The 19667-nt window shown below is 38.7% G+C and overlaps 3 protein-coding genes and 1 non-coding gene across 8 annotated transcripts; 3 read left to right on the top strand and 1 right to left on the bottom strand.

The window, feature by feature from the left end:
- The first annotated feature begins 474 nt into the window (after window positions 1-474).
- On the top strand, window positions 475-11927 carry LOC137741684 (DExH-box ATP-dependent RNA helicase DExH11-like). Of its 5 annotated transcripts, XM_068481383.1 has the most exons (24): window positions 476-774; window positions 1123-1380; window positions 1616-1876; window positions 1962-2030; window positions 2182-2266; window positions 2769-2947; window positions 3073-3180; window positions 4000-4101; window positions 4192-4392; window positions 4540-4650; window positions 5216-5283; window positions 5492-5879; window positions 6339-6494; window positions 6574-6684; window positions 6919-6972; window positions 7638-7895; window positions 8543-8652; window positions 8935-9088; window positions 9413-9872; window positions 10281-10495; window positions 10599-10837; window positions 11231-11357; window positions 11432-11662; window positions 11842-11927. In XM_068481383.1, the coding sequence occupies exons 1-23, from the start codon at window positions 640-642 to the stop codon at window positions 11642-11644; spliced, it is 4062 nt and encodes a 1353-aa protein (XP_068337484.1). In that variant the 5' UTR covers window positions 476-639; the 3' UTR covers window positions 11645-11662; window positions 11842-11927. The 5 variants fall into 5 exon arrangements, with proteins under 5 accessions (XP_068337487.1, XP_068337484.1, XP_068337486.1 ...); XM_068481386.1 differs by having other exon boundaries at window positions 475-774; window positions 2191-2266; window positions 2769-2944; window positions 11432-11927; XM_068481385.1 differs by having other exon boundaries at window positions 2191-2266; window positions 11432-11927.
- Window positions 11928-12104: 177 nt separating this feature from the next.
- Window positions 12105-13393, bottom strand: LOC137741685 (uncharacterized). The gene is made up of 3 exons (XM_068481387.1): window positions 13116-13393; window positions 12497-12733; window positions 12105-12274 (listed from the first exon to the last, which is right to left on the bottom strand). The coding sequence occupies exons 1-3, from the start codon at window positions 13335-13337 to the stop codon at window positions 12233-12235; spliced, it is 501 nt and encodes a 166-aa protein (XP_068337488.1). The 5' UTR covers window positions 13338-13393; the 3' UTR covers window positions 12105-12232.
- Window positions 12789-12860, top strand: TRNAG-UCC (transfer RNA glycine (anticodon UCC)). The gene has a single exon. It is a non-coding gene; the product is annotated as a tRNA-Gly (tRNA).
- Window positions 13394-17429: 4036 nt separating the features above from the next.
- On the top strand, window positions 17430-19469 carry LOC137743691 (protein GRAVITROPIC IN THE LIGHT 1-like). The gene is made up of 3 exons (XM_068483622.1): window positions 17430-17575; window positions 17724-18433; window positions 18514-19469. The coding sequence occupies exons 2-3, from the start codon at window positions 17764-17766 to the stop codon at window positions 19287-19289; spliced, it is 1446 nt and encodes a 481-aa protein (XP_068339723.1). The 5' UTR covers window positions 17430-17575; window positions 17724-17763; the 3' UTR covers window positions 19290-19469.
- The last annotated feature ends 198 nt before the right edge of the window (window positions 19470-19667 follow it).

Raw genomic sequence — 19667 nt, 5'->3', positions numbered from 1 at the left:
ACAAGAGTGCAACATCACTAGCTTTCAATCCAGTTTTCCATGCTCGGACAAACCATGTTGAGAATGATCATCATTTCATCTAAGAGAAGGTTTTTTGGGACAAATTGGTGTTCAACATGTTAGCACAATGTCATAGATTGCTGATATTTTCACCAAGTTTCTTCGGCTGATTGTTTTGCTTCCTTGGTTGACAAGCTTTCAGTTCGCTCCTCTACCTTAGGCTTGAGGGTCTGTGTTAGGAGTAATGAAGGTTCACAATCTGATCAAGGGTGTGAAGCACCACATTAGTACCTTAGTCTACATGTTAGTTAGGGGAGTGCTGAGTCAGCATAATTAGTTAACTTTGGTATTTATGTATAAATACTGATTGTACACAGAATTTTAATGCAACTGAAAATACAGTTTAACAATTCTCTCTCTCTAAAACTCTGATTTCTTACTCACTAAGATACTATTTTCTACATATAGTTGAACCAAAGACAGTGAAGAAGTGACAACGACGACACTTCTTTGAGTTCTTTCGACAGCCCATCAAACAAAACCCGCCAAAAATCAGACCCTTCGGAATCGGAATAAAAAATCAAGAGTGTTCGAAAGGTTTTTTAACCCCCGAAACACTCCAACCCTGGATCCCAAAAAATGGATCCCATAGAAGCCGCGAACGGGCTCTCGTTCCGGGTCGGATTCTCTGGCCACAGTGGCCACCTCCGGCTTGAGCCCCTCTCCACCGTTGAAAGCTCCGACCCCGTCAAGTCTCTTCCTGATTTCATTCTGGTCGGTTCTCTCCTTCCACTATGCAATTCCGCTGCCAATTTTGTTTTCTTCTAGGGTCTGCCTTCTCAAAGTCACTCCCTTTTACTTCTTAATTTGCATAAATTGGATGCCATTATGTTCAAGTGTCGAATTGTCGTGTTAGGTTTTGGTATAAGTGCATTTGGAAGCTGAATTGTAATGTGGAGAGTGTAAGTTTGAAAGCTTGAATGCTTCAATGGCAAGCAACCAAAGATTGGTTTCAAAATTTGTTTCCGGAAACTGGAGACTAGGAGAGTATTTTCAATTTGCTAAACATGGCTGCAACTCGAAATTCGGATATTAATGTATGCGTTGTTTTGCGTGTATCAGCCGCCTGCTTTTCCTAGGGAGACGCCCGGATCGATAAAAGAGTATATAGAGGAGAAGTATCTGTCGCTGAGATTGGATGACGAAGTATTTGCATCCGAAAAGGTTGGGAGGCAGTGGGATTTTGACTGGTTTGATAAGGCAGATGTTCCCTTGGAGCCATCACTGCCGCGCTGCGTTGTGGTTCCCACGTGGGAATTGCCATTTCGGCGCCAGAAGAATGGGTCGGCTGAAGGTGAATGGGAACCTAAATCTGTGCAGGTATGTGGTTCACCCAGTGTTTGTGTTTACCCACACATGTCGATTAGCTTAGCGTGGGAAGTCAAAAGCACAATGGGGGTATATATAATTCATTGATTGTTCTAGATGCTATTAGAATACAACCTAAATCACCAGGAATTTTTGTTCTTTAGGGTTTTTTGTACTGTTTTAGTGCTACATTTGTTACCCTTGTGTTTCTAAGTGTGTCCCAGAGTTTGCTTTTATATTGGTTTAGGTGGATGTGTCAGAACTTATAGTAGGAGCTCGAGAGTCTGGTTCATTGCCACGTTTGGCTGGACCAGCTAAGGATTTTGTACGGGGAAGCATCAACAACCGCCCTTTTCGTCCAGGAGGCTTGGATGATTCCCAATCTCTAGAAAGAGTTGTTCCTGATGGTGCTTGTAATGGCGAATGGGTACGCGAACTTCTGGTTGGTGGCTCTCCTCAGGCTGTACCTCCAAGCTTTAAGCAAGGATTGGACCTTGGTGATCTGAAGGTTAATTTAATTGTCATCTAGATTGAAAGTTGTAAAAATATAAATTATACATAACATAATATTGATGGAATAGCTTTTTTGGAAGGCCTATCCATGCTCGTGGAATGTATATAAGGATCAAAGTTCCATGGAGAGCACGTCAGATGAAAAACTGGTCAGTTTTGCTTCTCTCTCTCTCTCTCTACTGAGTCATAGTTTAAAAACTCAGTGGTTCCTCCTATATTCTTTTTATACTTCTATCCTTTCTATATTATAATTGTCTCTTATCTTAAGTTAACAAATGTTTTATTTTTATGTCTTGCTAGTATTCGCAGAGTGGGTTGTCTGTACAGTTTGATGACCTGTTCAAGAAGGCTTGGGAAGAGGAAGTTGTTGAATTTGAAGGAGATGGTATGTATAAACTGCTAACTGGATACAATTTGTTTATAATGTTTAGAATTTTATGGGTTAAGAGTAAGAGCTGTAACTTAATTCACTGGGCCTTGATGCTTAGGCTTATAAAATCAGGGCAGTCGTAGGCCAGATTTAGAATATTTCTGCTTTCAAATCAGCTCCGGTTAACTTGGCTCTGTTAGGTTGAGATTGCTTTGATGTTTGTTCTCAACTAAGTGTAGAAAGTAGATTATGCAGAACTGTGATACATTTCAAGATCATGTATCCACATTGGATTTCAGCTTCTACTAGTTGCAGGGTTAATAAACTATGCATCTATAATAATTCATAAAGTGAAAAGTTAACTCTATTCCCCCTGCCTATCAAACATCAACTAGGGTTGTGGATTATGTTGCAAATACTTCACAGGGTAACTTTGAACAAAGGACAATTCTGTGAGCAGTCTCTTAAGTGTTTTGCTTTCATTATTTTTGGGCTAATGTGGATGCCGTCCACAAAGGTCAATTGTCAGGATCGGAATCTGTTAAGTCAGAGGATGAAGCAAAGGAGGTTGATGTTGCCATCGATTCTTGTGAGCCTGAATTGTCTTTGTTGGATGAGCTTTTGTCAGTTGAGGCAGGAGAAACAAAGTCAAGATCTAATGGAACTGGTGAAGATGATGAACAAAATCCGAAAGTGGTATTTAGTTGTGAAGTAACAGTTAACAGAAAATTTCTAATATTTCCACATGTCATGTTTCATGCTTTTAACTGAAACTTGCTCACTGCTATATTTTTATTTTTTAACTAGTTCACCATTGGCAGGCTTGGGCTATTAGTGGAGGTACTGAATATATTGCACAGAACTTTCATGATCTTGTTCCCAACAAAGCAATGGATTTTCCTTTTGAATTGGACAAATTCCAGAAGGAGGTATCGGTCAATCCAGACTCTCTTCTGCTATTTTTCCATTAGAAGACTGATTTATTTTTTTTCTTGTAAAATTCTTTTAGACCAAAATTTATAGATTGATTAGTTTCACGTAAAAATGGTAGCGGTAGATCGTTGCTCAATGATTAGTTTTGAGGGATAAAATTCTGATATTTAATTACTAAGCTTGGTTTTCCTTGGCTTGTAGTTGAGCTCATATCCCTTTAGCTAATACAATTTAATTATAATGATGAAAAAAAAAATGATCAACAGTGGATTTATACATATACATCACTCTCAGTCTGTTTCAAAAGTGGGATGTTGCGGATGACCCACAGGCATTGATTTTACTGACTACATAATGAAGTCAACATGGTTAAGTGCGTTGTACATTGTTGTCATGTAGAGAACAGGGCTAGATATAGGTATATTGTTGGGTGAGTTATACTTGTAGTGCTATTGAGAAGGATCAAATTTAAACAGTTGTGTAGCTACTTAATTATATTATCCATATTTTCACCATATGCATTAGAGAGGGCAGTCCAAACAACTTTATATCTTCTTCTTTACAGAATCTAGATGTCATGATAATGCAGCTTCTCATGTTGAAACTGTCATCAGACTTTTCATGTGACAGTAAATTGTAGGATTTTGTGGACGAAAAAAAATTACACATAGAAATCGTTCATATTTCTAAATCTACTTTCCTCCTTTTCTCTCACGTTATAGATTACAAATTATTTAACATTATTATCTTAAGATTGCTTTGAAATTCTGTTTTATACCCTAAATAAACTTTCCTCCGCATTGGGATGTTTACAGGCTATTTATTATCTTGAAAAGGGGGACTCGGTATTTGTGGCTGCTCACACATCAGCTGGAAAGACAGTTGTTGCAGAATATGCATTTGCTTTAGCATCAAAAGTACACCTTGAATCTATGAGCTCGCTGTTTCTTTAATCATATATATTTGGTTTCTTTGTCGATTCTGACCCTTATGTTAATTTTGTGCAGCATTGCACCAGAGCTGTGTATACAGCTCCTATCAAAACCATCAGCAACCAAAAATATAGAGATTTGTGTGGAAAATTTGATGTTGGACTTCTCACTGGTGATGTTAGCTTGAGGCCAGAGGCTTCTTGTCTCATTATGACAACCGAAATATTGAGGTCAATGCTTTATCGCGGTGCTGACATAATACGTGATATTGAATGGGTAAAAGGCTCATTTTCTGTGATATTCTTTTGAACAGTAATTTCCCACCATTTTGTTGGTTAAGTTTTGTATTTTGTTTTCCCCAGTTTTTTTTTAATAAGCAAAAATATTTTTTTGCTACTCTTTCTGCATCTCTGTGGGAGATAGGTTATCTTTGATGAAGTGCACTACGTCAATGATGTCGAAAGAGGTGTTGTTTGGGAAGAAGTTATTATAATGCTTCCAAGACACATCAATATTGTCCTCCTTTCAGCTACGGTACTTACTTTTTCCTGATACTGTTGCCAATCTCAACATGAATGAAATATGCAAATATCATGAATGAAATGTGCAAATATGAAGTATGATTATCTATAAAAGAAAAGTATAAGGGTTTAAGTTTGTTGATCACTATAGTCTTTTATTTGACAGAATAAATTATTGATTAGGCATTTAGGTGATACAGCAAAGAATTTCTTAAAAGTTATTGTTTCTTACTTTGTACTACTAGAATATATTAGGATCAGATGATTTAGACCAAATAATTTGATTGATAATAAATGCTATGGTTGGAAGAACGTACCTATTATTGTAACCTGGGTAGCAAGTGGATTTGCTTGTTTACCTTACCGTGGTGCCTACTCCCTTGTATACATCTTAGGAGTGCCTATTATCAAAACTTTGGAATAACTGTTGTTGCTCTTAAGCTAAATTCTCAGCTTCAGTAAATATATTTGGAATTTGATATGTGGACAGTTGGTCTTTATTTTCCCCTGCCCCTGTTTTATTATTTATGTTTGCAGCACAAGATGCATTGCATTACGTATTAATTATGAACTCGTAGGTACCAAACAAAGTCGAGTTTGCTGACTGGATTGGACGGACAAAGCAAAAGCAAATCCGTGTTACCGGGTAAGCATGAATCTTTGTGGCATATGGATTTATTTATGTTATTTTGGTTATTTTGTGACAGTTCAAATTATTTGAAACTCTCTTGATCTGTTTTTGTCTTGTTGTTCAAACTATTTATATAAGGATGTGGCTCAAAGGAAATTTGAATTGCATTGTTGTCAACTTATTTACACGATTTTCATATTTGAGAGTATAATTCTGATATCAGGACTACAAAAAGACCAGTCCCATTGGAGCACTGTCTATTTTACTCCGGAGAACTTTACAAAATATGTGAAAGTGAAAGCTTTATTCCCAAGGGGTTCGAAGCTGCAAAAGATGCATTTAAGAAAAAGAATATGAGTTCTGCCACTGGTGGTAGTGGATCACAGGCACCAGCTTCAGCTTCTCATGATGGGACTCGATCTCAAAAACAAAGTTCAAACTGGGGCGGAAAACAGAAGAAGCAATCTGGTCCCCAAAATTCAGGGAATTTCTCCCGAACGAGAGGAGAAAATCAAAACAAAAATGGCATGAACAGTTGGGGTTTAAGAAGATCAGATGTTTCTTTGTGGTTGTCACTTATTAACAAGCTCTCAAAGATGTCACTATTACCTGTATGTTCGAATATAATCCCTATGGCGCATGCCTGTTGCTTTCAATTCATTTGATTCTAGTCATTCATGGAAAGAATACAACTACCACCCGCAAGGATTGTGTAGTTTTTTTTCCTCCTATTAAATAAAATATAAGTGGAAAACTCAAAAAATAAAAATTAGTTTTTTCTACTGAAGTAGAGTAGTTTTAGAAAAACAAGAGGAAAGCACCGCGAAATGTGTTTTCTGCATTAGTTTCATATTTAACAGGGGAAAAAAACATTGATTCCTTCCATTTTTTTCAGCTGTAGCTTATACGAAAGTATTGTCAATAGTCCATGGCGAGATTGGAATTTCCACCCAATATGTAGGAACCAGAGAGTTGTTGCGTTATTCTTGTTAAGCCTGTGTTAGTAACTTAGCGTTACCTTCTCTTGTAGTAGTTATAATTATGTAATCTTGGTTTCAATGTCTGCCTAGGTGGTGGTATTTTGTTTCTCAAAGAATCGCTGTGATAAGTCAGTTGATAGTATGTATGGGACTGACCTTACAAGTAGTTCTGAGAAAAGTGAGATTCGTGTTTTCTGTGACAAAGCATTTTCGCGGCTAAAGGGATCTGATAGGACTTTACCACAGGTTCGGTTGCACGCTAAATATTTCTTTATACTTAACCAGAAAAACCTTGAGGCTTGACATAATATGACTTGATATTCAGGTTGTCAGAGTTCAAAGCCTTCTTCATAGAGGGATTGGTGTCCATCATGCTGGACTGCTTCCAATTGTTAAGGAAGTTGTGGAAATGCTTTTTTGTCGTGGAGTGATCAAGGTATTTCACTTCTGTATTATTTCTGTGTTGTGACATTCGTATTTCGATTTTCAAAATGATACACCAGGTACCTTTGATGATCTTTAGTGGTTAACAAAAATATTGCAAATAGTTGTATATGTGTGTTAATAATGACCATTAGAGTTCAGGTTTCACCATTGTTGTTATCGCATTTGATTGAGTTACGCTCATTTTTTATCTATAATGTTTTACTGCTTATCTCTGTTGTTGTAGGTTTTGTTCTCAACAGAGACATTTGCAATGGGGGTTAATGCACCAGCTAGAACGGTGAGTTGTGTTATGCAGTTTTCTCAAAATGGGAAGGATAATTCTGCTACAAATATAAAAAAAAAAAAATGTTATTTTGTCCTTTGGCGCATATTCTATGTATCCGAATTCTTTTGTTGAATTGGTTTTCTACTTTTTAATTTTGAATTGATTAACATCAATCAATCTGAAAAAACTTCAAAGAAATAGTCGTACAAGTTTAGAAATAGTCCTGTTGGCACAAATGTTTGCAAATCTGTTGACTGAACTAAGTATTTCCATCATTTGAGGCTACTCCTGTAAGATCTTCTACTTTGACATCTTATAACGTGGTCATGTAGAAGTCTCGTTAATTCAATTCCAACATTAAACTGATTCGCTTGATGGTTTTGATTTCATACTTGAGTTCTATACTTTTATGTTCCATTAATCAGTATTTCATTAAAACAAGAAAGAACATAGTCTCTGACACCTAACTAGAGTATAATTTTCTGCAGAGCCACTTCATGTCCTATACTAGTTGTGGTTTGTTTGTATTGATGAAACTTCAATTTTGACAAACATTTCTGATTTGCCAATAGAATATCTTGTAAATTTACAAGTGGCTTAGTGACAACCGACTGGGCATCTTTATACACGTTTGCTCTGTGTTGGTTGCATTCTAACATTCTTTAAGGGTTTTGCAGGTTGTTTTTGATACATTAAGGAAATTTGATGGCAAGGAATTTAGACAATTACTTCCAGGAGAATACACTCAAATGGCAGGGCGTGCTGGCAGAAGAGGACTTGATAAAATTGGTACAGTTATTGTAATGTGCCGTGATGAAATCCTAGGAGAGAGTGATTTGAAGCATGTCATAGTTGGAAGTGCAACCAGGCTTGAATCTCAGTTTCGGCTTACCTATATTATGATCCTGCATCTCCTTCGTGTTGAGGAACTGAAGGTACCTAGTTACTTCTTTCATACAAATAAGGAAGGGAAAAGGATTGCAGATCAGCATTTTACCAAAATTGAATTAACATCCCAAATTCTAGGAGCTAAATATAATGTCTGCATCTTATGGTATAACCAATATATGCCTCTTGTAAATAGAGTGGCCCAGAATCAGTAATATTTCAACGAGGCTCACTAGGAGGGGAAAGAAAACCCGTTAGGTGCTGCTCAGGCTGCATTTAAAGTAATGCCCATCATGGCCCCACTGGGTGAAGGAATAGCTTATGGATTTTAATCTCATTCTCACAGTATTCTATCAGCAAAAGCTGATTTTTCGTAAAGTTATAATGATTGTTCCATTTAGTTAATTCTTTATTTATGGAGAATACAAGTCTTCTTTTCATATCATAAGTCCGTAAGGTTTTAGCTCAGTCTGCACTTAAAATATAACAATCTTGGGTATATTGGATAAAGGAATGGCTTCTGCATGTTAAACGGAGTCTCACGGTTTTCTATCAACTCACATCGATTTTTCCTTTTAAGTTATTCTGTGTTTATGAAGAATACAAGTCTGCTTTTCATATCGTAAGTAAAGGTTTTAGCTCTGCAGTGTAAGTAACTCCATTTTAATAATATTGGTTGGGACTGTCACTGCAGGTGGAGGACATGCTGAAAAGAAGTTTTGCTGAGTTCCATGCTCAGAAGAAACTACCAGAACAGCAGCAACTTCTGATGCGAAAGCTTGCTCAGGCTACAAAAACTATCGAGTAAGTTTATGGACTTGTATAATAATTTAATTTGTATACTTGTAGCAGCATATTAGCATTTATGAATGATATAAAAAAAAAAAATTGATTTTTTTTTAAACAATGGCCGATGGGTTGTCCTTGTTGATCAGTTTAGTAGATGTGTAATGTGGGAATCTCTATGATACTAATATCAATGAAATGTGAGCAAATTAGATGCTGTACTGCAATTTATTTTTTGATGTTATTTTTTGCCTTTCATCACATACAAACCTTTGTGTTGCATGGATACTTTGCATGTAGATGTATAAAAGGTGAACCAGCTATTGAGGAGTATTATGACATCCACTCGGAAGCTGAGAATCATAACACGGAAATATTGGAGGCAGTTATGCAGTCTCCTGTTGCCCAACAATTTCTTACAACTGGGAGAGTGGTAGTCATGAAATCACAGTCAGTGAGTCCCTTACATAGTTACACATTTATTCCAGTCATATCCTAAACCATTTGTTTTTTTATATTAAGTTCCCCGTCCTTGCCCTCCTTCAGGATCAAATTGTAGTATTGCTCTTCGGATTAGTGTTATTATGCAGTGAACATGCTGTAGCAATATGTGTTACTAACTGCTAGATATGATTCTTTTCCTGCATGACTTTTGGTGATTCTTTACGTGATTTGTGGTTACTGATATTATGCTGGCATCTGATTTATATCTATAAAAAAATAACTCAAATTCCAAATATTATGGGTATGCTGATACCGTATCATGCTTTACCAACAGGAGCGGGACCACTTGCTTGGAGTCGTCGTGAAAGCACCTTGTGCTACTAATAAACAATATATTGTTTTGGTGCTGAAACATGAACCACCGCCGCAGACTCCACTGGGTAGTGGTAACTTGCAAGATAGCAAAAGCACGGACTTTCGACAAGGGTTTTTTGTGGCACCAAAATCTAAACGTGGTCTTGATGAAGATTATTGTTCTGGTGTCAAAACTCGGAAAGGAAAGGGTGTCATCAACATAATATTACCACACCAGGGTTCTGCTGCTGGGGTGAGCTTTGAGGTTAAAGGAGTCGACATCAAAGATTTTCTATGCATATGCAATTGCAAGATAAAAATTGACCAAGTTGGGCTTCTTGAAGACAATAGCAGTGCTGCTTACTCCAAGACAGTTCAACAGCTGTTGGACACAAAATCCGATGAAAATAAGTACCCTCCAGCCTTGGATCCACGTAAAGGTAGATCTATCTGTCAATTCAAATTCCAAATAAGAAATAAGATTCTGGGCAAGTGCAGTTGTATCATTACAGAATTCCCTTCAATCCCAGATAAATATACACCTTAATGCAACAGTGCAACTATAGAGTTGCGATGCATGCCTTCTTTGGTTGATTTTTGTGCTGTTGGAAATTTGAATTCACTCCTTGATTTGATATTCGTTTGTCCCCTTTTCTTTCTCCTTTCTGTTCAGTTGTTTCTGTTAGGTTCAAAATTTAATTGTTGAGAAAGCCTTCTAGCCTACTTATATAATAGCTTGCATGTTCTCATTAATTGTTAAAATGTGCCCAACACTTGGGATAAATTAAGAATTGTTAAAGCTGAACTCGCTCTTAAAGCTGACTTTCATTGTGGTGACTCTGGTTCAGATCTGAAGTTGACAGATATGAATCTCGTGGCAACATACTACAAGTGGACTAACTTATTGCAAAAGATGGCAAAGAATAAGTGCCATGGATGTATAAAGTTGGACGAGCACAGTAAGTTAGCAAGAGAGAAAAAGAGACACAGTGAGGAAGTCGATGCTCTTAAGTTTGAAATGTCAGATGAAGCACTTCAACAAATGCCAGACTTTCAAGGCCGGGTACATTTCTACAATGCGGATGATATTTCTTAGTTGCTTGTGGCTTGTGATAATTGTCTTAACACTTGTGATTCATCTTAGTAGTTTAGCTTTGTATTTTCAGATAGATGTTCTGCAGGAAATTGGATGTATCGATGCTGATCTTGTGGTTCAAATAAAAGGCCGTGTTGCTTGCGAAATGAACTCTGGGGAGGAGTTGATAGCCACAGAGTGTTTGTTTGAAAACCAACTGGATGACCTGGAACCAGAAGAAGCGGTGGCGTTGATGTCTGCTTTTGTGTTTCAGCAGAAGAATACTTCTGAACCTTCTCTTACTCCAAAACTGTCTCAGGCCAAACAGAGGTCATTCACTCCCATCATCTGCATACAAAACTTTCTTCTCTGTGCCAAATTGCATGCTTAAATATCGTGTTTAATACAAGGATTTGGGTAGTCTACTTTATGCTTACATTTAGAGGCTGCAATCGACCAGTAGGTCTGGCCGGATTTGGCATAGAATTTTTACTTCTCGGTGTCTCTGAGCACATACTTGTTATCAGATATGAGATGCTTATGGAGTCCTGGCTTGGGTGCTGATAATCAAAACTTTGGTTACATCATGCTGCACATGCCATAATTTCCATCAAAATTGGTTTCTGTATTATCCTCCTAGTTTCAGCACACTATGACAAAGAAAAAGAACAAATCTTGTTCCCGTTCCAGAGTAAACTCAATTTATATAATTATTCATTTCAGGTTGTACGATACAGCAATAAGACTTGGCCAGCTTCAATCCCACTTCAAACTTCAAATAAATCCAGAGGAGTACGCTCGAGAGAATCTCAAGTTTGGTCTTGTTGAAGTCGTTTATGAGTGGGCGAAGGTATTTATCTGAGAATTTCATCAACTCTTCCTATGATTTTGAGTGATTGGTCTTACATCCCCTTGTTATTGCAGGGCACTCCGTTTGCAGACATTTGTGAACTTACAGATGTTGCTGAAGGAATGATAGTGCGAACCATTGTCAGACTTGATGAGACGTGTCGTGAGTTCAAAAATGCTGCATCGATTATGGGTAATTCTGCTCTGTACAAGAAAATGGTAACAGCTTCAAATGCAATAAAGCGCGACATTGTATTTGCAGCTAGCTTATACGTCACCGGAGTTTAACTGCTTCTCAACTTGAAGGTACACCTCTCCACTTCATCCCTGTTAAGTACTGAATAGGAGGATCTGGAGAAGCAGACATAACCGTTTGTTTAATTGTAAATTAATTCCCCCCTGTTCCACATCTCAATTTCCGCAAAGTTCTCAATGTCCGGTCATCGAATTTGTTTTATACCTTAACTGATTCGTTCTGATAACAGTTCCAGATGTTGTAGAACTACAGCAGGACATCAATGTGCAATTTTAGTTCAGACAGGGAGTTAACAAGTGAGATTTTCTTTGTTTTGCTTGTGCTAAATGTTTCTGTGCCGTTTTGGAACGAACTTTATTTATTCAGACACGCCTGTAAGTAGGCGGGCACATACCCTGATCACTTGGCCTAACCCACATTCGCGAACATTTGTTTTGCTCATAAGTTGAAAACAAATATTGAACTTCCTCTATAGAAGGAGCATAATACCAATGAATGAGAAATAGTGATGTACTTATTGGCAACACTGAAAAGTGAAAACCCCAAATTGCAAATTCACAATAATATTATCATACAGACTTAAAATCTGCTACATTAACACACTCCCAGTCCCATCCATCTTAATTGTCACTTCTCCTTGGCTTGCCTGAATCAAAAGCCACCTGGAACAAAAAGCAAACACACGATTGAGTTAGACCACCAACAAATGCAAATTGGTTAGTTGACTTAACTGTCATCCGCGCTTCATAGAAAGTCATTTTGCACTCTTTCATATACAAGTACACATTTTCGTTATCATAAAACAAATAACGAGTGACGGACTAGTTCTGAGTGCTAATAACAGTTAATTGGTAAAAACGTGCGGGGGGTTAAACTGAATATACTGTATTGGCAGCAGAAGCATCTGGGATCCAGTCATTAGTTGCTGGGTTGCACTGGCCAGAGGCATGGACATCGGTGTCGGAATCCGGTTCCAAACTGTAGCGGTTGTCACTTTTGTTGGGCATTTTGATGAACCCAGTTCCTGTGGTGTGGTGCTGCTTGTCCGTTTCGTTCAGGTCCTTGTAGTAGTCTGTCTCCACAAACTCCTCACCAACCTCACTTCCGTTCAGCACTATCTTCTGCTCACATACAAAAATAATTTATTATAGGAAAGAAAATGAATCCGACAAGCAAGCGTTTGTAGTCCAACGGTTAGGATAATTGCCTTCCAAGCAATAGACCCGGGTTCGACTCCCGGCAAACGCATATCACCCTTTTTTGTTTTTTTTTTTTTTGTTTTTTGTTTTTGTTTTGCCCTAATCTTGTATTAGGTAATGTATTAGATTTTTTTGTCTAAACGAAATTATTACAAAAATATAGCTTCGTTTTGACATAAGTAGCTCTTAAGTGACTTTACGCATGCATCTTACAAACTAATTGCGAGAAAAAAGGTATGGTGCTAAATGATTATCGTTAAATTGCAACAATTAGTGAACTATAAAAGTTCATTGCAAAACCAACCTGAGAATCGCTTTCGAGACGGTGGAACTCAACAAGTTCGGGAATTTCGTCTTTATTTTTCAAATCGTCCACATACTTTGATGAATACTCACTGCGTTGAGGTTTGGAGTGATGCTTGGGAGTCACTCCATCGAAGTACTCTCTCGTCTTCGACTCGATCTCTGCCTCTTCCTCTCTCGACAAATGAGCGTCACTCCTGTTTGGCCTCCCACAGCACTCCATTTTTCTTCTTCTTCTTCTCTAATCTCTTCTGTATTTTCCTACAAACTTTTCTTTCTGTTTAATTGGGTTTTATATTAAAGAGGGAGATATTTTTGCTTACCTAATTATCTTGGTGACTTGAAGAAATTGTGGTGGGAAATTTTTGGACCAAAAGTATCCAACTTCTAGGATGGGAAATATCTCAGTGATCTTATCTATTTGTCCCTTGCTTACTTGGCATTGTTAGGTGACAATTCAAGTTGGATTTTCTATTTTTTCTTCTAGATTTTGAGCATTTGAGGTCCCGTTGTCTTTAACTTAGATCATTAGATCTTTTATGTCACTTCTGGGGGAGGTTTAAGGGAGATTTTTCGGTATGTCCAGAATATGATACGATATACCACATGTTATCACATAACTAGTGGAAAGTTTTTGTTTTTATTTTTATTTTTTATTGTACCTCCAATGGTATAATTACATATGGTGTATCACCTGTTTTTCGGACACACTAAAAAATCTCTCAAAAGCTCAAGAGATACCCGCTCCCAATTTTTATGCAAACTTTGAACAATTTTTATGGTGCAAGGATAATGTGAGTCAATCTAAGTCTTTAAATTGCCAAGATGAATGCAAGAATTCTTGCAACTCAACGACATTTGTCGCGCACACACTCTTAAATTTCCTGAGAAATGAGAGGTTTAAACTTCTATCGTGAATCTGAAAGTGCTTTATAACTGAAGTTATGAGTCCTACAAAAATTAGTTGGGAAAGAGAAAAAAGAAGAAATGCATTTGGTTTTAGCTTAAAAATTAGACTGTTGTGATGCCCACCGACCCCATACGAAAAAGATAAATGACAAATCAATATAAGATGAGTAAAAAAGTACGATGGGTAAATAGGCACACCGGTCATAATTTTGGGCAAAAAAACTTTATTGGATTATTTCATGGAACTTACGATGAGTATCTGCCAAGTTATGTTGCATTTTGTCTATTTTTATTTAGGACTATTGAGTGAGGTTTTTTTATTGAACACTTGTTGTGCACCATAATGTCACATAGAAGAAATAGAAGAAGAACGACAAAGGAAATAAGAAGAAAATTAACAAGTAACTGTACAGAGGGGGTTGCACAAAAGAAGCAGCAGTTTGAAATTTAGTATTTTGACTCAAATTTTCAATTTGTTGTAGTTGTGTATAGGAGTCGTATACAAATACACAAATAATACACATTAAGGTTATGAAGTTATTGGAGTCATGAGCAGCTAATACCCTTATATTGGCTCCGCCACTAAATGGGCATACTAGCACTCACCATTAATCACATAATAAATTTAGCTAGAGGGGGGAAACTTTAGCATCTCCAATGGGAGTCCTACCACCATTTTTAGGACTCATTTAGGAGTTTTAGAGGAATATTCAAGTCCCTAAAAGAATATTGTCTAAAATGAAAATTCCTTATAGTATAATCCCTAAATATAGGGACTAAAATATTAAAAAGTTATTATTCATTTCATTGAAATATTGTAACCATTGATTTTTCAAGAATTAAAAAAAAAAAAAAAAAAAAAAAAGGCAAATGACAAGTTGCCCCACTTGGGCGGGTTCGAATAGAACTGGCATTTTGGACCTAACCTGTTAATATTAGTATTTTGGTAGATGCTTAACGGGTCAGGTCGCTAAAGGGTGAACCCGTTAAATAATAGGTCATTTTGGGTCAATTCGTCAGACCCGTTAGCACCCATTATAAATTATAACCACACCTTATCTTTTTCCTATTTTCCCATCTTTTTTTCCATCATCGATAAATAATCTACTGCTTCATTGATTCATTCATTTGATTAGTTCATGGCAATATCTCCATAAGCATTTCCGCCGCAAGAATGCAGGCCCTTAGCAGGGGCCTTCATATTGCCCAAGCTCTCCAACCAGACCCTCCTCCGCTCCTTCCACCATCTCTCCCGAGAAATCTCATCCCTCAGTCTGTATCCATCCTCTTTGAAGACATCATTTACAGCTCCACTGCCGTCTTTTCCCACTCTGCCATCCTCTGCTCCAGAGGATCCAAACCCGTCTTGAAGACTCCTCCAACAGCAGCCGAATGTGGCTCCTCCTCCAGACCGAGTATCTAGCAAACAGCTTCCACGAGCTCACCCTCGACCTCTCCACCTTAAGGAAGAGTTCCAGAACCAAACGGAGGAGAAATCCAAGTCGTAGCTCCTTGTCTGTTTACTATATATCCGAGTCCCTTTTTCATTATTAGCACCCTTTTATACATCCTTGCAGTTAATATGTGTAATTGTATTGGAATGCCTAAAAAAAAAAAAGAATGTTAACCGGTGAAATAGGTGATCCGTTAGCTTAATGAGTCGGGTTTGGGTGACCCGTTCGCTTAATGGGTTGGATTTAACCTGATCCAAACCCGATAAACCCAACCTGTTTACAGGTCTAGGTTCAAAAAACAAGGAAAAAAAACATAAAGAGCAGCACCATTCCCACTTAAAATTAATATGGAGTCCACTATTTGAGTCCATTTATGTAGTCCTTATATTGAGAATTCTTATGAGGTATCCGGCGAGTTTCTATGTATTCATATACTTTGAGAACTTCAATTTCGGCACATTGAAAATCATTTGTCCCTATATTTAAAGACTATACGGTTATAGGGACTCCATTTAGGGTCTCCATTGGAGATGCTTTAATCTTCTTTCAAATTGTCTTCCAATCAAATATGTCACATTATTTTTCTAGATTTTGTATTGGCAAATGTGCCACGAACGACTGAGAATTTGACCATAAGTGAGAAATTAGCCATTTTATAAGTTTAGGAGGGCTCCAAACTAAATTGAAATTTGTCGAGCAACATAGCTAAAATTTTCTCTTAGTGATGCAAGGAGACTTGAGAACTTTTGTGCTGCATTTCAAAGTGTCATTTGATTCCTTTTTGGTTTATTTAAACCAAAAGCTAGAAGAAAAAAAAAAGGAGTTTTAACGAAAAACATACGGTACTGTTCACTTTAACGAAAAATCATATTTTTATATTAAAAAGTCAATCTTGGTACTATTCACTTTACCATTTATTTTGTTCTTATCATTAAAACTCAAAGTTTTAAAGTCATTTTCATTAGTTTTCCTTAAAAAAAAATGCAGTTGTGCAAGAGGAGAAAATGGCATGCATTAATCATTTTCGTTATATATTATTAGGCGAGTTTCATTTAATCTACCAGCTAAAATTGTCTTAAAAATCAAACTCATTTAACAACTAATACAATTTTGAACTTAGCAGTGAGCAAATCTTGCTCAAGTACGGGCTACTGTAGAAGTGTTTTTTTTTTTTTTTTTTTTTTTTTTTTTCAAATCATAGCGATAATAAGAGATGGTGGAGCTCGTTTTAAAGTGATTTTAAAATGACTTAAAAAGCTTTTGATGAAAAGATTTTTGGATCTTTGGTAAAAATGCAACTAAATCTTGAAAAACGCTTCAAATACTTTTAAAACTAAAAAACATTAATAAAAAAAACAGTTTTCAAGCATTTTAAAAGCGCCTAATGAAAAATGATTTTTCCACAAAAATTAACGCATTATATATAGAGTTTAAACCCCCTTCTCTTTTCCATGATGTAATCTAAAATGATAATTTAGAATTTAACTTTCATGCTACGCAAGTAACGCAACATTAAATGCTACGAACATTGGATAACATGAATTCACAGGACCATAATAAAAGCAACAATTCAAACAAATGCAGACCACCTATGGCTTGTATTATTCAATACTACGAAACATGAAAAAAACCTTCGATAATTTGGCTTGTGATAAAACATAAAAAAACTAATCTCTCGGTTTTTTTTTATTTTTTTATTTTATCCCTTTTCAAACTTAATTTGAGTTTTTCCTGTTCTGGACACTATGATTCAGTTCCAGTCATCTCTATCAAATTGAAAAGGACAACTTTTTCATGGTCAACCGTCCCTCCAAATCCTCACCGTACAAATAGAAATATCGCACACGTGTATGGTAAGGGGACAACTTTCTTCACATGCACGTGCCCCTCCCCGTACTCCACAGTGGTATCCTTACTCTGAATCTGTGATAACCTACCACCTTACACTAAATAACGCCGTTAATTTTCCCGTAACTCAGAAAGAAGAAGATCGTCGCCGTCAACGGCAGCCGGGACAGCCTGTTCGCCGTTCCGCTCCACGGTGATCCGTTGCCGGTTGGGGAGCTTCAGCAAACACGACTGTCACTGAGTCCGATAGGTCAGTCTCATACAGCTTCGTTTTTTGTTTTTAATTAAGTAGTTAATTAATTAAATAAGCTATCTTAAACGGTGGTAACAATTTCTTATCCTGCGCACCCACCCCTCACTCAAAGCACTGGTCTGCGAATCTGATCTTGTTTTCTCAGAGGCTGAGAAGTGCTGAAGGCAAAGAAGAAAGGGGAGAAAATGGCGGGAAAGGCTTCGAATTTCTCGGATCTGATTCAGCGAGTGGCGGCTTCTTGCTTGCTCCATCCACTCGCCGCCGGCCGCTACGATTCCTGTGATTCACCTGTGAATCGACGCGCCGGCGATGAGGAGGACGAAATGTACGAGCACGAAGCCGGCGACAAGCACGACGGAAAGGAGGAAGACGAAGACGATGAAGTGATTGACGGGGGAGGTTTAGGGGTAACGGTTGGGGAGGATCGGGGGTCGACGAAGGCGAAGGAGGTGGTGGAGATGGAGATGGCAATGAGGGAGGTGTTCGACGCCGTTGCAGCGATGAAGAAGGCGTACGTCAGCCTCCAAGAGGCCCACATCCCGTGGGACCCGGAGAAGCTCAGGGCAGCTGACGCGGCGGTGGTCGGTGAGCTGAGAAAAATTGGGGTACTGAGAGAGAGGTTCCGAAGAAGGCGTTGTAGCGGCGGCGGAGAGCGAGTAATGGCGGGGAGTATGTTGAGAGAGGTGGTGGCTCCGTACGAAGCGGCAGTGGACGAGCTGAAGAGAGAGGTGAAGTCCAGAGAGGTCGAGATCCAGAACCTCAAGGAGAAGCTAAACGGCGCCGTTAACGGGTCCCACTCGAAGAAGGGCAAGTCCGTGTCCAGAAGAAAAGTCGGCTGCATCACTCTAGCCGAAGGTACACAGTAAAATGTCTCTCCTAACTGTCTTACCCTACGAAGTGACAATTCTGCCCCCCTAACCGATTGCTAATTACAGTTGCAGTATCTCCGGCGCCGGAGCTGTTCGAGGCGACGATGAGCCAAGTGAGAGAGGCATCCAAGTCGTTCACGTCGCTGCTCCTCTCCCTCATGCGCGCGGCCCACTGGGACATCGCCGCCGCTGTGCGATCAATCGAAGCCGCCACCGCCACCACCGGCGGGATCAACACGACGTCATCGGTCATCGCAACGCAGAACGGCAACGCCAAGTACGCGCTGCAGTCCTACATTTCGCGGAAGCTCTTCCAGGGCTTCGATCACGAGACGTTCTACATGGACGGCAGCCTCTCGTCGCTGCTCAACCCGGACCAGCACCGCCGCGACTGCTTCGCCCGGTACCGCGACTTCAAGGCCATGGACCCCACCGAGCTGCTCGGGATCCTGCCCACGTGTCAGTTCGGGAAGTTCTGCTCCACCAAGTACCTGGCCGTCGTCCATCCTAAGATGGAGGAGTCGTTGTTCGGGGACTTGGAGCAGAGACGACATGTCGTAGAAGGGGGGCACCCGAGGAGCGAGTTTTACGGGGAGTTTCTGGGTCTGGCGAAAGCGGTGTGGCTGCTGCACTTGCTGGCGTTTTCGCTCGACCCGCCGCCGAGTCAGTTCGAGGCGAGTCGAGGGGCGGAGTTTCATCCGGGTTATATGGAGAGTGTTGTGACGTTTGCGGGCGGGCGGGTTCCGGCGGGTCAGGTTGTCGGGTTTCCGGTGTGTCCCGGGTTTAAGCTTGGGAATGGATCAGTTATTAAGGCTAGGGTTTATCTGATAAATAGGAATTAAAGTCGTTAATGTGGTGGGTTTAAGGCTTAGGTCTCTAGTGAATAGCGTGGCTAATGTTACTAGACTCTAGTTCTCTGGTGTTGAGATGTGTCACTACCTGCTATGTAGCATGTGTAACTGTTATTGCCCTGTTTCATTTAAACATAAATCGCTCTTTTATCAAATTTGAAAATCTTTTAATTGCGGACAATATTGTATTCTTCTATTATCGTGTCGTGTCATAGTTAGATAACTAAATAATCTTTGATTTCGGTAAATTTTAATAAGGATGATCTCTTAATGATAGCTTAAAAATGATCCGTTCAGATTATAAGTGATATTGTGAAGTTGATTCAAATTAACGATCAGTTCAGAATAAATTTTGAACATTTTAAGATG

The sequence above is a fragment of the Pyrus communis genome, chromosome 8 (assembly GCF_963583255.1).
Source record: "Pyrus communis chromosome 8, drPyrComm1.1, whole genome shotgun sequence".
Classification (NCBI taxonomy): domain Eukaryota; kingdom Viridiplantae; phylum Streptophyta; class Magnoliopsida; order Rosales; family Rosaceae; genus Pyrus; species Pyrus communis.
This window is presented reverse-complemented; position numbering and strand designations above follow the sequence as displayed.

What these genes read in the sequence shown, in the direction of transcription:
- LOC137743691 (XM_068483622.1), top strand. Translation starts at nt 17,764, where the DNA reads ATGGCGGGAAAGGCTTCGAATTTCTCGGATCTGATTCAGCGAGTGGCG. An exon ending in CTGCATCACTCTAGCCGAAG is followed by an intron (nt 18,434 to 18,513) that starts GTACACAGTAAA and finishes TGCTAATTACAG; the next exon opens with TTGCAGTATCTCCGGCGCCG.
- LOC137741685 (XM_068481387.1), bottom strand. Translation starts at nt 13,337, where the DNA reads ATGGAGTGCTGTGGGAGGCCAAACAGGAGTGACGCTCATTTGTCGAGA. An exon ending in GTCTCGAAAGCGATTCTCAG is followed by an intron (nt 12,734 to 13,115) that starts GTTGGTTTTGCA and finishes GTATGTGAGCAG; the next exon opens with AAGATAGTGCTGAACGGAAG. An exon ending in ATGCTTCTGCTGCCAATACA is followed by an intron (nt 12,275 to 12,496) that starts GTATATTCAGTT and finishes TTTTTGTTCCAG; the next exon opens with GTGGCTTTTGATTCAGGCAA.
- LOC137741684 (XM_068481383.1), top strand. Translation starts at nt 640, where the DNA reads ATGGATCCCATAGAAGCCGCGAACGGGCTCTCGTTCCGGGTCGGATTC. An exon ending in TGGACCTTGGTGATCTGAAG is followed by an intron (nt 1,877 to 1,961) that starts GTTAATTTAATT and finishes CTTTTTTGGAAG; the next exon opens with GCCTATCCATGCTCGTGGAA. An exon ending in AGCCTTGGATCCACGTAAAG is followed by an intron (nt 9,873 to 10,280) that starts GTAGATCTATCT and finishes ACTCTGGTTCAG; the next exon opens with ATCTGAAGTTGACAGATATG.